The following is a 14619-nucleotide window of genomic DNA, read 5'->3' on the forward strand; positions in this document are numbered from 1 at the left end:
AAAATGTCATTTGCCCTAACTGGTTTGGCTCAGTGGATAGAGCGTCAGCCTGCGGACTGATTGTCCCAGGTTCAATTCCGGTCAATTCCGGTACCTTGGTTATGGGCACATCCCCAGTGGGGGGTGTGCAGGAGGCAGCTGATAGATGTTTCTCTCTCATTGATGTTTCTAAATCTCTATCCCTCTCCCTTCCTCTCTGTAAAAAATCAATAAAACATTTTTTAAAAATGTCATTTATTGGTGAAGAAACCAGGGCATTTGTCATATAGGTTTTTCCCCACAGTCTCAGTTTGGTTGATCGCAGTCTTGTGGTGTCATTTTACATGCTTCTCTGTCCCTAGTAATTCTTATCAACTAGTTTTATCTAGAAGCTTGATCAAATTCAGGAAACATCCTTTGGCAGGATACCTACTAGGTGGTGAGGTATCCTTCCTTTTAGAGCATTTTCAGAGGCAAATTCTTTTTTCTCTTTTCATGATGCTGAGATAGATCAGTGAGTCCAGGTATCACCAGTTCGGTCTGTCCTTTATAACAGGGGTGGGGAACCTTTTTTCTGCCGAGGGCCGTTTGGATAATTATAACATCATTCGGGGGCCATACAAAATTATCAACTTAAATATTAGCCTGCTATATTTGGTCAAACATTTAACTAACTCATCCCTAATGCCTTGGCAGGGCCAGACTAGATGATTTCGAGGGCCTTATGTGGCCCGCGGGCTGGAGGTTCCCCACCCCTGCTTTATAAAGGTTCTCTTCCACATTTCGCCTTAATGGTATGAGCAACCATTGACATTTACCCAAATACATTATTTCATTAGGGATTGCAAAGGGGTGATTTTACTATTATATCTTTCCTTCTGCATTTATTAGTTTCTATGAAGAACTTTCCGTTATAACTCTTTGGTGAATCTTAAATATAGATTTTCAGGAAAAGCAGGATAAATGTTTGGTTCTTTTATTTATCAAGGTTAAGATTAACTTATTAATTTTATTAAATATCTGGGGGAGATGGGGAAATTTTATTAAGAACTTATGGATTTTTATATATTTGAAGTGTTTCGATCGATTGCAGTTATTATTTGATGAGTAGAAACCCCTTGCAAGTTGGCTCCTGAGTAGTACTTTATAATTTGCAAGATTTAAACCTCACAGACAGCTCTGTGAAGGTAGGTATTATTACCCAGTTTTACAAATAAATCTAGAACATATGGCTTGAACCAGACTTGGCGTCCTTTGTACTTCCATTAAATATAATAATGGTTGAAAGAATCAGAATGTTAAAGGAAGCTGGATTCTTTTTCTCTTTTTTTTTCCTGATTTCGAGATTAAACAGCGGATGTCTTTAACCAGCGGGACTATGATATTAAGCAATATACACTTTAGAAGGCATTACTTGTAGCAAACACTGTTGAGAATAATGTTATGCTGATAATACTATAAAATAGCCTGTCTCAACTTTGTTTGTGAAGCATTTCAATTTTGATTACTCTGTGTGGGATCTACTGCTCAGATGTATGTCATTTTATGGTCTGCCCATGTCTGGGGAGCTGGCATTACACGCTGCCTAGTGTTTTTAATTCAGAACTTCTCCTAAAAGAAACCTTAGCCTCTTATGCTCAAACCCTAGTTTTAATAGCATAAGCTATTTCTTTCTTATATAGCTTTGTGGGCATAGTAATAAAATAAATACCACAAAATCACTGATGAGATGAAAATTGAGCTCCCTGCTTCTGTGCAGCCATGTAGGTAAAACAGTAATTGGCTCTGATAATAACTTTTGTTCTTACAAACCAAAGTCTAAATGAGAGTCACATTTGATATATCTGCTTGTAATTACTATCAAAGGGGAGAATAAAGTATGGATTATTTAGTGACTCAAGATAGATTAAGTAAATTGGTGTCTTTTCTTGACCAATTTAAGAAAAATTTCTGAAATTATTTCTGATACTTATTTTACTGTTGGTAAAAAATGATCACCTTCAGAACATGCTTTCCTGCTTAATGGATTGATTAATTTTGTGTTTGAATCTATAATTGTTTTTCTAGGAAAATCTGGGTCTGATAAGGCAGCTTATGCTGATAAGTATTTTGCTACACATCTCTATAGATGTAACTTGTAAAATTGTAAGACAAATTCAGATTATGAATGTATGTGGTAGTGATCTTCAGTGAAACCATTTGATATGTTAATTTTATTTAAATGTAGGCTCATTTGTACGTTTTTGAAGGAAAATTAAATCATCTGTGCTGCATATTATTTTGGTATACACATGCTTTGGTGCCAAAATAGTGAATATTAGAATGTTAATAATTTAAAAGACATTTCCCATGGCTTTAGAAGCCAACTAATAAAGAATTGATATTGCAACCTGTCATTTCTCTTTAGTTTCTGCTTATATTTTGATTTCTTACCAGAACTATCTGTGCCAGGGCCACAGAAATGTAAAATTGGGTAGAAAACAATTGATTTTAATGCCAGTTTTAACAATAATTTGGTATTTGATCAGTTCTTTCTTACACCAGTCCCATAGCCACAGAAAGTTGAAGGACCATAATAAAACTAAGAAAATTCAATGGCCCACTAGCCAATGATCCCAGGATTAAAAAGTTCTAGCAAAGCTAATACATGACAGATGAAGCCATTCCCATCAATTATATCCAGAATACACATTTTAAAAACACCCTAATTACAGAAACCACATCCAGATAATCTAACACATATTGGTAATGTCCTGATCCTTTGTAGAATGAAAATTATTCTGAAAGTTTAATTAAGAAGAAACAAATTATGTTCAGGTATTAATTTCAACGAAAGAGACACTCTGCTTCCATGCAAACACCCGGAATAGTGCTGTGAGTGTGGGTTAGCCACAGAGGGAAGCCCCCTGATAGCTGTTAGGCACAAGATTATTTTTGTGACCACATGTACTTCAAGGAGAAGGGAACAGATAGGTCTTGTTTGCAACCTGCATCCCTGCATGGGTTAAATAAAGTGGGCAGTTAAGTACAGTTATTTGGTTTAAAAACTGCTATTAGAAAAATAAAAGGAAGGTTTGGCACCTGTATTAAGAAGTAACTAGACAGCATACATTCTGTAGATATTTTTGCAGTCTTCCCCTTCCCTTCCACCTAGGCATAACCCATTGAACTAATCTGGTTCCTACAACCATTTTAGCAATTGCATCAGATCCCTCAGAACAAAGACACTCAGTTGAAAGGAAATCAGGTGTTTTAATCCCTTACAATGCCTCCTTTTAAACTGTTACAGATCACATATTTACAATTCATATGAAATGTGCAGAATGGGACACATCGAAGAGGCAGAAAACAGATTGGTAGTTGCCAGGGGCTGGGATGGGGAGGAGATGGGGAGTGATTGAGAATGGGTTTGAGGTTTCTTTTTTCGCTGATGAAAATGTTACAGAATTAAAGAGGGGTTTGATTGCCATGGCTGGCTGGCACAGCTGTTTGGAGGGTCGTCCTGTACACCAAAAGGTGGCAAGTTTGATTCCCGGTCAGGGCACATGACCCAGGTTGCAGGCTCGATTCCCGGTTGGAGTGCATATAGGAGGCAACTGCTTGTTGTTTCTCTCTTTCTCTCTTCCCCTTCCTCGCTCTCTAAAATCAACAAGCATATTCTTAAGTGAGGATAAAAAATAATCTCTCTATATAAAAGGCTAATATGCTAAGTATCTGTCCGACCAGTAGCTCTGACGCACACTGAACACCAGGGGGCAGACGCTCAATGCCGGAGCTGCCCAGCTGCAGTGACTTGGCAGCAGTGGTTCTCGGGTGACACACCCCAAAACCAGAGGAGGGAGCCCAGTTCCTCGCAGGGCCCTGCGATTCCACCTTCGGCTGTGGGTTATGTTGTTGCTGGGGCACTATCGGCCCCGAATCTGGTTTACTGCACACTTGCATTTGTGTCCCACACCCCGTGCGACAGCAACTTTGCAGAGTGCCCTCTCACACTCCGTGACCCCTCGGGGATGTTGGAGAGCCGGTTTCAGCCCGATCCCCACAGGCCAGGCCGAGGGACCCCCACCTGCCAGAGGAATCCCACTCACTCTGCAGATGCCCTTCGAGCCACAGCGCTACCCCAGGTGCGGCTGGCCAGGGAGAGATGGCAGGAGGTTGTCTCCAGGGCATGTCCGGCCCATCTCTCCCAGTGCCGTCCCGCTGGCCACCTTCTAATTAACTTCCTTTCAATGTCCACGAATCCATGCACCGGGTCGCTAGTAATAATAATAAAGAGGGGTGATAGATAATGGTTATACAACTTTGTGAATATGCTAAAAACCACTGAATCACACACTTTTAAAGGAACTTTTATAGTATATGAATTGTACCACAATAAAAAAGTCACAAGACTTCAGAAACTGTTGGTAATAACATATTTCTTAAGTGTCAGCTTACCTTTTAGCATCAAGTCGTAGAATGCCAAAGCAAGAGAGGGTTGTGTGTGGGGGGGTTGTCACATTTTGAAAATAAAGAAACTGGCTTCCAAAGAGGGGAAGTGACTTACCCAAGGTCATGCAGGCAGTCCAGGGGAGAGCAAGACTGGAACCCAAGTCTCGGGACTCCTCTCGTGCCCCTTTTCACCACCACTGCACTGCCTACACTGCTGGTTACTATTTAAGCATCTCTGCCGTAACTCATTTGAATTATATGAAATGAGGAACATGTGCTTCAAATGATATGCTTTTTTTTTTCTCTAATGAAAGCATGCCTTTTCCCTATAAATAGCAATATCTCTGTGAAGGAGTAAATAAATTTGTTGTGGTAAATGTACCAAATCCAAACTGAGATTTACCTGTAACTGTCTGTCCCTTGAGGAAAGTGCCTCATTAACAGACCAAGGGAGCCCTCTACCTGTGTGTTTGTAGTATAGATTTCATTGGCAAAATCCTTGACCTGGAAAAAGCTAAAAACAAATCGAAACAGGTATTCTAGTCCTTTGTCCCACCGTGGGTGGCGTCTACCATTCTTTGTGAAAAAATGAATGCTGTCTGAGGATGTATTTGTATGAGCAATAGGATACATGGAGGGAAATCTGCAGAAGGTTCCTTTTCTGTGAATAAGTAAGAACAATTAACAGCAGAAATAAAAGACCCAAATATGTCTTTTCTTCCCAGTGAAAACTACATTAAAATGATTCTTTTCAAAGAACTTTATACTCCTTTGAGGATATAAGATATTAGTAAGCATTTTTGTTTATCCAGCATGAAAGTTTCATTGTTTCTTTGTTTCAGCGAAAGATAGGGTTGGATGTAAAAATCATGCAGGATCCTGAAAACCTCCGCCACAGAGCTGCTGTCAATGAGAACTATGGAATCAGTTTGCCAAGTATTAATCAGAGAAAAGCCTGTGTAAGTAATCAGTTGTTTTAATGAGCTCTTAGTCTTTTTAAGAATTAAAAGGCATACATTAGTAGTGTAAGATATAATGCAGATTTTAAGTAAAGATTTTGACCCCTTTGTTCTTAGCATTTAATGGAGCGGCTTTCATTCTGTTTATAATTAGAAATGATTAAAACATGTGAACCTGTTTTTAAAAGATTCATTGGCCGCTCATTCAAATTTCTCTATTTCGTTTGATGTACCTAAATAATCTAGTACCATCATTTTTAACAAGGATGAGCGAATTTAACAACAAAGAGAATTATTAGAGAGATTTTAAATATTTTATTTCTTTGATAATAGGTTTAGTTCAAAAGAAAACAACAGCGTGGTAGCAGCGTCAGTGGTGTATACTGATGCATACACACCATTTGAGAAAATCATTCTAAATCTGAAGCCAGCAGGGATTATTTCTTCAGGTCGGCAAAATGACGAGAGGGGAGAGCAACCACATGGGTTGCATCAGGGTTCTCAGAGTCTGTGCCTGTGTTTGCATTGGTTTTCTGGTGAGTGTCCCAAAGCAAGGATTGGACTTTCTCTGTGTTGTGAGGTTTTCATAGGAGAATGCAGAGTAATGCTTCGTTTAATTGGGAAATTCTTTTATTTGAGATTATTTCTGATACTAAAAACAATGATAGAGGTGACATCTATACACTATTAAATACAGTTTTAACCTTTGGCTTCTCTCAAAGCTCTTAAATATATTTGGTCAAATCAAAACTAAAAACTGGTTAATTTTAGAATTTGCCATGTTAGAATCACAAAACCACTTCTAACCATCATAATAGCGTCTTAGATTAATCTTCCAAGCCTCCTGCATAGCCATTTTCAGCTGCCTGCTTCATTCATGTAACCGTGTACTACATTTTTTAGCACACTTTCTATGTGCTTTATGTTATTCTAACAGGTTTGGTTTAAGAGCACTTGATCATAGATATACTTGTATAGCCTCAGAAATAACCAGAAAGTTCGGTATTTTTATTCCTGCTGAAACTTTATTTAAAATGTCATTGTGAATAATGTGAAAGCGTTTTTATCTGCTCCCATGAGCCCAAAGCCCTTGAAATAAAAATATTATTTCTCTGGCTGTGGAGACAGAAGCAGATTTCTCCTTTGTTGTTGTTGGTTTTTCCCCCTTCCATCTAAAATTAATATTGGCTTAGCTGGTGGAGCGCTGAGGCTTTGTCGCCCAAGGCAACTGCGGCATCTCATGCAAACTTTTCCTGATGAGTATTGAGGTTTAAAAAGGCATCATTCCAGATTTAGAGAGGATTATGCTTTGCTTTAATGAATCTTAGTGAAGACCTAAATAGGAATTCAAAATTATATCAAAACTTGGGGTAGAATCTTAGTCATTTATTATGTATTTTTTCCAATTCCAAAATAGGCTAAGAGCCTTGGCTATTGTGCCCATGTATGTTGAACGTGGAGGATATGGGGAAGCTCTTTGCCTTGTCTGACATATAGATAATGCATGCTCCTTTAATGTATTAAAAAATCCCCCTTTTTCATAAAACTGGAGTTTGTAAAACTTATACCAGAGCGCTTTAAAATGTATATACTTTAGGTACATTTTACTCAGATTGACTACTGGCATTTCAATCAAAACAGTTGACCCTATCTTTTTATGTTGATATATGTATATATGATGGTACTAACTAAAGTAGTATTTTCACTTTGGATTTATAAAACAGAGCATTGTGCAAAAGGCCCTGTGAAAGAAATATTCAGGTGTTTGGTTTTAAACGACCATGTAGAGCGCTTGGGAACAAATACAGTTGTGATGTACCACTCAGAAAACTGTTTTTGAAAGCACTTACCCAAACCAAAGCCATGCGTCTAGCGTTGTGCTGTGTCGTTAATTAGAAAAGCAGCATCAAGGCTAATCGCTTTCTAGAACTACTCAAAAGGGTTATTATTTGGTGGCTGAGGGCCATGTGTTTCCTTACTTTCAAAACTTAAACAGCTTGTCAAAAGCCTGTACATGATCTCAAGCATTTTTTGACGGAGCAAACTTGAATATGTTGCTAATTTACATGATCTGTTATTAGAAACTGGTATTTTCTCCACTTTGTGAAGAGGTATATCCTTCCTGATAATAAGAGGCTGGTATAAAGATTTTAATGCATTGAAAACACATATACCCCAGACACACGCGTACAACCTCCCTTCCCCCACAAAACTGCCTTCAGCATGTTATATCCTATGAGCTCTATTAGTACAATCAATTTACAACAAAATATTAAAAGTGAAACTTACTGATGATTTTTCCAATACCTTAAATGTGCGTAATAATAATAATGATGGTAGCAAACCCTCTGGCAGGTTTGTGAGAAGGGCCTTGTAGACATGGGGAGACCAGAAGGAACCTCTGAAACTGTTTGTACTGACTGACATTTAGTTCCAGCCAGACAGTCCAATGAAACCCATTAAAAGATCTACAGAAAATTTGACTTAGATTTACTTTTTAAAATAAAAAGGGTTTCTTAAAAGATTTGAAACATGGATCTGTTAACATGAATTTTAAAAGAACGATTATGAATGCATAACAAAATAGCCAAACAAAACATTGCTTTGAATTGCTGCGCAAATAACTCTGATTATAACTGTTATGACCTAGAAAAGAATCGTAAAAACATTTTTCTTTTTGGCAAGATGTGAGTTGCTGTAGAATTATACTAGTTCTTTGGTCCCACTTTCCAAATAAATAAATATATAATGCAATGTAAACTTAGAATCTTTTATTTATTCATGAGGTTGAATTTAATACTATTATGATTTCTAGATTTTATGAGTCATATGTTATGCAGTGTTTTTCACTAACTTAGTTGGGTAGCAACCACACTTCACAAATCATAGTTTCATTCTTTACTGTTTCACGTGGGGTGTACATTGTAATCTCTCTCGCCGAAAGCACATTCGTTTCTGAAATGATAAAGTAATGGAAAGTGAGGCAATTGTGTTAATGTCAAATGATTAGAAGAAGCATCAGAAGGGGCGGGGGCAAGGAGGAGGGGGGTGGGAAAGAAGGGCTATTTCAAAACGTGATTGTGTTTTAAGCCCATGCATATGGCCACAATTACAGTCACAACATAATTTGGCAACGATAGCAGAATTAGATTTAAACAAATTGATGTTACACTGCAGTAATTCAGAATGAGCTTGTTGCATTTATAAACCATAACAAGAAGCAGAATGAATTAATAAACCCTTCTTGTCACTAAGAATAAAAAAGGGAATAATTGCTGAGATGGAGTTAACTTAACAGATGACTATAGTCAGCATCCTTTCAGCCTAGATATGGGAAAGTGAAGGTCACCCCCATCTCAGATGACATAGAGGGAACATTTTGTTGGTAAACAAATTAATCTTTTGAAAGGTCGCCATTTGTTTTAACTTTTTATCCAGTTCTTGTCATCTGGAATCAGAGATGGACTGTCATTTCACTAGGCAGGGGTGCGGTGGAAGCAGACAAAGCTGCTTCTGTACATATCAGCACTCCTTGACAAAACTCGCCGCCTGATTGGGATGCTATGGGCTGCTGGTTTACAGCTGTCTCCGGACAAGAACGGAGGCCCACCCCTGAATTCCAATAAGATGGGCCTGCATATTCCGCCTGCTGTAAGCTGGCCCTCTGCCCACAAGTAAAATGTATTGCAGTTCAAGCCAGCAATTATCTCTTTCACTTCCTTCTGTGCTGCTTCTGTTCCCTTTTTCCAAAAACAGATGTGGGTATTCGCTCAAGTTCGGCTTCTATTCTTTCTCACACCTGCCGGGGCAGAATTTTGACAGAGGCAGGGTTTAAGGGAGCCAGCAGACGACGATCAGATGTAATCTCGTTGAGAGCAGTTTAAAAAGAAAATGTTGATTTTTCAGGAAATGTGGAGTCAGCATTTTGGCCCCCCTCCCTTTTCCCAGGAGCATTTGGTAAATTAAATTAGTTGAACAAAAGGAAATAGCTTTAAAGACATTCAAAAATGCCATATCCTATTTATGACACAGTCATTCCTCGGTCTGCGATGGCCACTTCTATCACTGAAAGAGCTTTTCTCCGGCTTGCTTAGAGAGATTCTTGAAGAAACAATGACTTCTGCTCTTGGCCTGCAGCCTCTGAAATGTATTCCACACCTGCGGTAGTAGTGGTGCTGGCGGCAGTGGTGGTGTATTGCCTTTGCAAGTTGCTGCATTTTAGAATTTTAGTTCTGCATTGGTTTGGAGGTCTGGGAGAGCTGAAGACAGCGATATGACAGTTGTCATTGGCTGGTGTCAGGCTTTCTCACCCAAGCCCATTGCTCTGGGAGTGAAGAGAGGCAATTAGAGGCTATACCCTCATCAGATAATGTTCACAGGAAATCTGGTTGTAGTGACTTCTCTGACTTCTCGAGAATGCTGTGTATCTTGAATTTCTGTGCTAAGATCCTGCCTTCACACCCAAGCCAACCCTATGCTGAACTGCAAATATTTTTAGCTCTGGGAACAGTGGTTCTGGGTCAGAATGCCCGGTGTGAATTCTTACTAGACTGGGGCCTCCCAGAAACAACCTCCCTTTCCTCAGGTGTGAAATGTTCATAATCAGGCCATCTCATAGGATTGCATTGAGATTTAAATGAGATGATTCAAAGGTTCTGGCACCAGTAAGTGCCATAAATATTAGTTATGACTCTTGGCAGTTTTCACATGTCATACTGTGCCATGTTTTAGACAGTCATCTAAAACTTACATTATTGTAGGGGTTGGGAGAGAGAAGGAGTATATACTGAGGTGCCTTCCAGCCTAGAAGTGAAGTGACGATTTTCTGGCCCCCCGTAGCCATGGTTGCACAGAGCATCCTCCCACTGGGCCGTCTGAGGGAGCTTACCTAATGAAACCCCTGCTCCTGAATTCCGGTACAGCCTTGCCACTAACTAGCTGTTTCTGGAACAAGTTACCTACCTTGTTCATTCTTCTTGTCCTCATTTGTAAAATGTGTAGGCCAGATAGGAGGCAGTCTGGTGTGGCGGGAAGGATTTGGAGTTGAATAGATCAGAGTGTGGGACCTATCTGCCAGTTTCCAGGTGTGTGCCCCCAGGTCAGCAAATTAATATCTCGGGTCCTCAGTTCCCTCTTCTATAAAGTCAGGATGATGGTGGCTACTAGGCAAGGGTGTTATGGGGGTTATAGATAATATATTAACACTGCAGGCACATGATAGTTGCCTAATAAGGTTTCTGCCTTTCTGAAAAAGGAATTAAAATTAAAAAGCTCATACTTCCTCCTCCCTTGTTCTAAAACCTGTGTGTTGAGAAAAGGATCTGATTTGGCTCCTTTCACACTCCAGTGTAAATGAGTGATGGGTTTAACACTCTGGTTTTCAAATTGTTATAGAGAACTCCAAGGCATTTCAGGAAGGTTATAAGCATTTAATTCATATTCATTTTTTGATAAATATTTTAAAGTATGCCTGACAGGTATGGCTCAGTGGATGAGTGTCCTCCCATGCACCAAGAGGTTGCTGGTTCGATTCCTGGTCAGGGTAACATGCCCAGGTTTCAGGTGTGATCCCCAGTAGGGTATGTACAGGAGGCAGATTATCAATGTTTCTCATCAATGTTTCTCTCTCTCTCTTCCTCTCTCTCTAAAATCAATAAAAACATATTTTAAATAAAGTGTAATAAAGAACAATACATACATACTTAAGTTAGATACCATCTTAATTGGTGCTCTCAAGTTCACTCTGTGAGCACATGGACACATGCATGTGCATGGGTGCATTTGCGTTTATGCAAATGTACATTTGAACTTTTATGAGATAGGATGCATCTCTGTACTAGTCATATTTTGAAAATCAGTTATCTTCTCATATCCTATATAATAAAAGGGTAATATGCAAATTGACCCTAACAGCAGAACGACTGGAAATGACTGGTCACTATGACACACACTAACCACCAGGGGGCAGACACTCAATGTAGGAGCTGCCCCCTGGTGGTCAGTGAGCTCCCACAGGGGGAGCTCTGCTCAGCCACAAGCCAGGCTAACGGCTGCCAGCACAGTGGTGGGGGCAGGAGCCTCTCCTGCCTCCTCAGCAGCACTAAGAATGTCCAACTGCAGCTTAGGCCTGCTCCCCGCTGGCAAGTGGACATCCCTAGAGGGCTCCTGGGCTGCCAGAGGGATGTCTGACTGCCAGCTTAGGCCCGCTCCCCCGGGGAGCAGGCCTAAGCCGGCAGGTGGACATCCCCCGAGGGGTCCCAGACTGCGAGAGGGCATAGGCCGGGCTGAGGGACCCTCCCGAGTGCACAAATTTTTGTGCACTGGGCCTCTAGTAAACTATAATAATCATTCAAATGATTAAGTGAAGATTAAATGAGCTAATACATGTCAAGGTCTTAAAGCAGTGCCTAGCCCCTAGTAAGCATTCAATGAATGTGCTGGTATTCATTAAAAGACAGGCAAGTTCTCTGGTGCACACATTTGGGACAACATATCAGTCAGTTGTACAGTTACAATACTGCATGTTGCATCATGATAATACAGCACTATAGATAATTTCATTGCTCACTTTAGGTTTGGGTTGGCTCTTACCTGGTTAGAAATGTGTTGTACAATCTTCACTTGGCATCACAAGGTTGCAATGTTACTTTACGACTGCAGATAAAAGACCAGTAATAAAGCATCATCTTAAAATATGGACTCACCAGACAAAATAAAATAGGTTGTTTTGAAACTGCATATCTGAAAGAGAAAAGTGCTGAGATATCTGAAAAGAATTTAAATGGGACATGATGGAGCATATTAAAATGTTACAAGACACATTTGAAAAGTAGTTTTGATCATTCAACTCTTCAATGATAACATTTTATTTTTTAAAATATGTTTTTATAGATTTTTAGAGAGAGAGGAAGGCAGAGGGAGAGAAACATTGATGTGAAAGAAACATTGATTGTTTCCCTCCTGTATGCTCCCCAACCAGGGATCAAACCCACAACCTGGACATGTTCCCTGACTGGGAGTAGAACTGGCAAACTTTTGGTGCTTGGGACGATGCCCAACCAACTGAGCCACATCAGCCAGGGCAATAATGGCATTTATTAAGAGTGCCAGACACTATGCTAGGTGCTTTATGTACACTATCTTACTTACCCCTACACCTATAAAATAGATGCAGTTTTTATAACCACTCGACACTTGAGGAAAGTAAGACTAAGATTTAGCTCTCTGCCTAAGGTTATGAAGTAAGTAAGAGAGTCAGGATTCAAATTATTTACGAAGTCTATTTGTCAAATCTCCCAAAATTGAATACTTAACAACTAATCCTTAATTATTAAGGAACATGAGTAGTTGTTAGATATTGTTAGTGATTCTATTTTGAAACAAAAATTCCTGCTGTTCCTTAAAACTTCTGAATTATTTTAATTGAAGAAAATCATGAGATTATAAGTACCATAACAAATTGTTAGCTATTTGAAATTACTTATCTGTTTACATGAGGATTTTCTGCACCTTGTGCAGGCAAAATAAAACACAGAAACAAATTGTCTGCTGTGATGGAAGTAAGATTACAGTTATTACCTATAACTCTTGATTTCATAATTTGCTTTCATCAAAACAGCCTCATTGGTGCCAGTGCTGATTCATATATACATATAAATATATATATAACTAACATAAAGGGTGGGGCAAAAAAAGGTTTACACTTGTGACTACGTGAAACACAGAGTTCACTCTTGCATTATTATTAATTACTGTATTATTTCCATACAAACAACTGCAAATCTACTTTTGTCCTACTTGTTTATATACATATTTATAAAATTATACTAAATTCTCATAAAACTTGCACTTATTTACATATCAGCATTCTACTTAAGGTTGCATTTGAAAAATAGATTCTATTGCTGAAAATAAATTTAAAAATCTTTGGCACTACCGTAGAGTATTACCTCTCCCATGGGCTTTTGCTTTTTAACAAGAGTAAATCCTCTATTTAATTAAACCCGAGGAGTTAGACTCTATTAAGGGATTTCAAGCATGAGCGGGCAGGGAGAAGAGGGACTTGGGAGATGCAGGGAGAGAGCCTTTGCCCTGCCCTGGAATCATCCCGGGTCAGGAGCCACCTGCTAACTAGGATCCCTGGTGGGATCCAGTGCCTTTGCACTCTGTGATTTGAGATTTGGACTTGAATTTGGTATTTGTTTGACTTTGTACTAAGAGGTTATGTTTCTAATCTCACAGTTCCACGCGGATGAGCCAAAAATGAGGTCGATAGAGGAGCCTGAGTCAGCTCTATGATAGATTTAAGGCACAAGGAGCCCATGGACAGAACTATATTATAATGTAATTGGTTTCCAATGTTTATTATTTTATGCATTTATAAGAACACTATTCTGCAAAGGGGCTCTTAGGCTTCACCAGACTGCCAAAGGGGTCCATGAACCCCCAAATTAGAACTCTCTCTGATAGGCCTCCCTTTCATTCACGCAAATATCCAGTGTGGGGCAAAGTATGTGTCAGAAAAGAGAAGTAACTTGAAAACTCTGTATTGCTGTGGATGAAAGATCCACTGCTCTCAGTTGATGGTGCATGAAACCTGCAAAAAAAAGTGGGTGCATCTAGACTGCCACTCCAGATTTTCATAAGAATTGCATCTTCATGAGTGAAAATATAAAACTTCATGCTTTCATCTAACTACCGTTGCTTTCCTATAGCAAGCAGGAAAATGGAAAAGCCACAAATGTGATAATACTTGCAATATTATAGTAAGTGTTCTGTTTAAAATGAGGCAAAGGAGAAGTACTACAGCAAGTAGCACAATAGCATTAGCCATAAGAGAAATGGGCCTAATAGAACTGTTTTTATCATGACCCAGGTTAATTATCTACTGAGAGGTACTTGAGATGAATAAATACTATTGCTGTGTTCTCCAATATTCTAACCCATTGTACCTTAAACTGTACTTGGAATCAAGTATACATTCCTAACCTTTTAAAACCTCTTTGGTAGAATAGAAGTAAGTATCCAGAGATGAGAGTGATTCACCCTATACTTTCTTTAAAAGCATAGCCTCTGGATCAGAACGTGTAATGTAAGCCCAGGAGATGTCTAGTAGGTAGAGAGCCTTCTCATTGGGCCTACTACAAAGACCACTCACCTGCAGCCGACATCTTGTTTCTTTAATAATAACACTAACTGGACTACATTCCTATTTGGGGCCTTGGTCTTTATTTTTTATTTTATTTATTTA

General features: G+C 39.2%; 1 protein-coding gene across 1 annotated transcript in view; it reads left to right on the forward strand.

Moving 5' to 3' along the window:
• The window catches only part of LOC106725391 (IQ domain-containing protein H-like), a 39684-nt gene extending 31555 nt beyond the window's left edge, over positions 1–8129 (forward strand). The window contains exons 5-6 of the mRNA XM_014536298.1: positions 5253–5369; positions 7734–8129. Of these exons, the coding sequence (XP_014391784.1) occupies positions 5253–5369; positions 7734–7793 (177 nt within the window). The 3' untranslated portion in view covers positions 7794–8129. The remainder of the gene's footprint in view (positions 1–5252; positions 5370–7733) is intronic.
• The last annotated feature ends 6490 nt before the right edge of the window (positions 8130–14619 follow it).

This window comes from Myotis brandtii, unplaced genomic scaffold (assembly GCF_000412655.1).
Source record: "Myotis brandtii unplaced genomic scaffold, ASM41265v1 scaffold160, whole genome shotgun sequence".
NCBI classification, from domain to species: domain Eukaryota; kingdom Metazoa; phylum Chordata; class Mammalia; order Chiroptera; family Vespertilionidae; genus Myotis; species Myotis brandtii.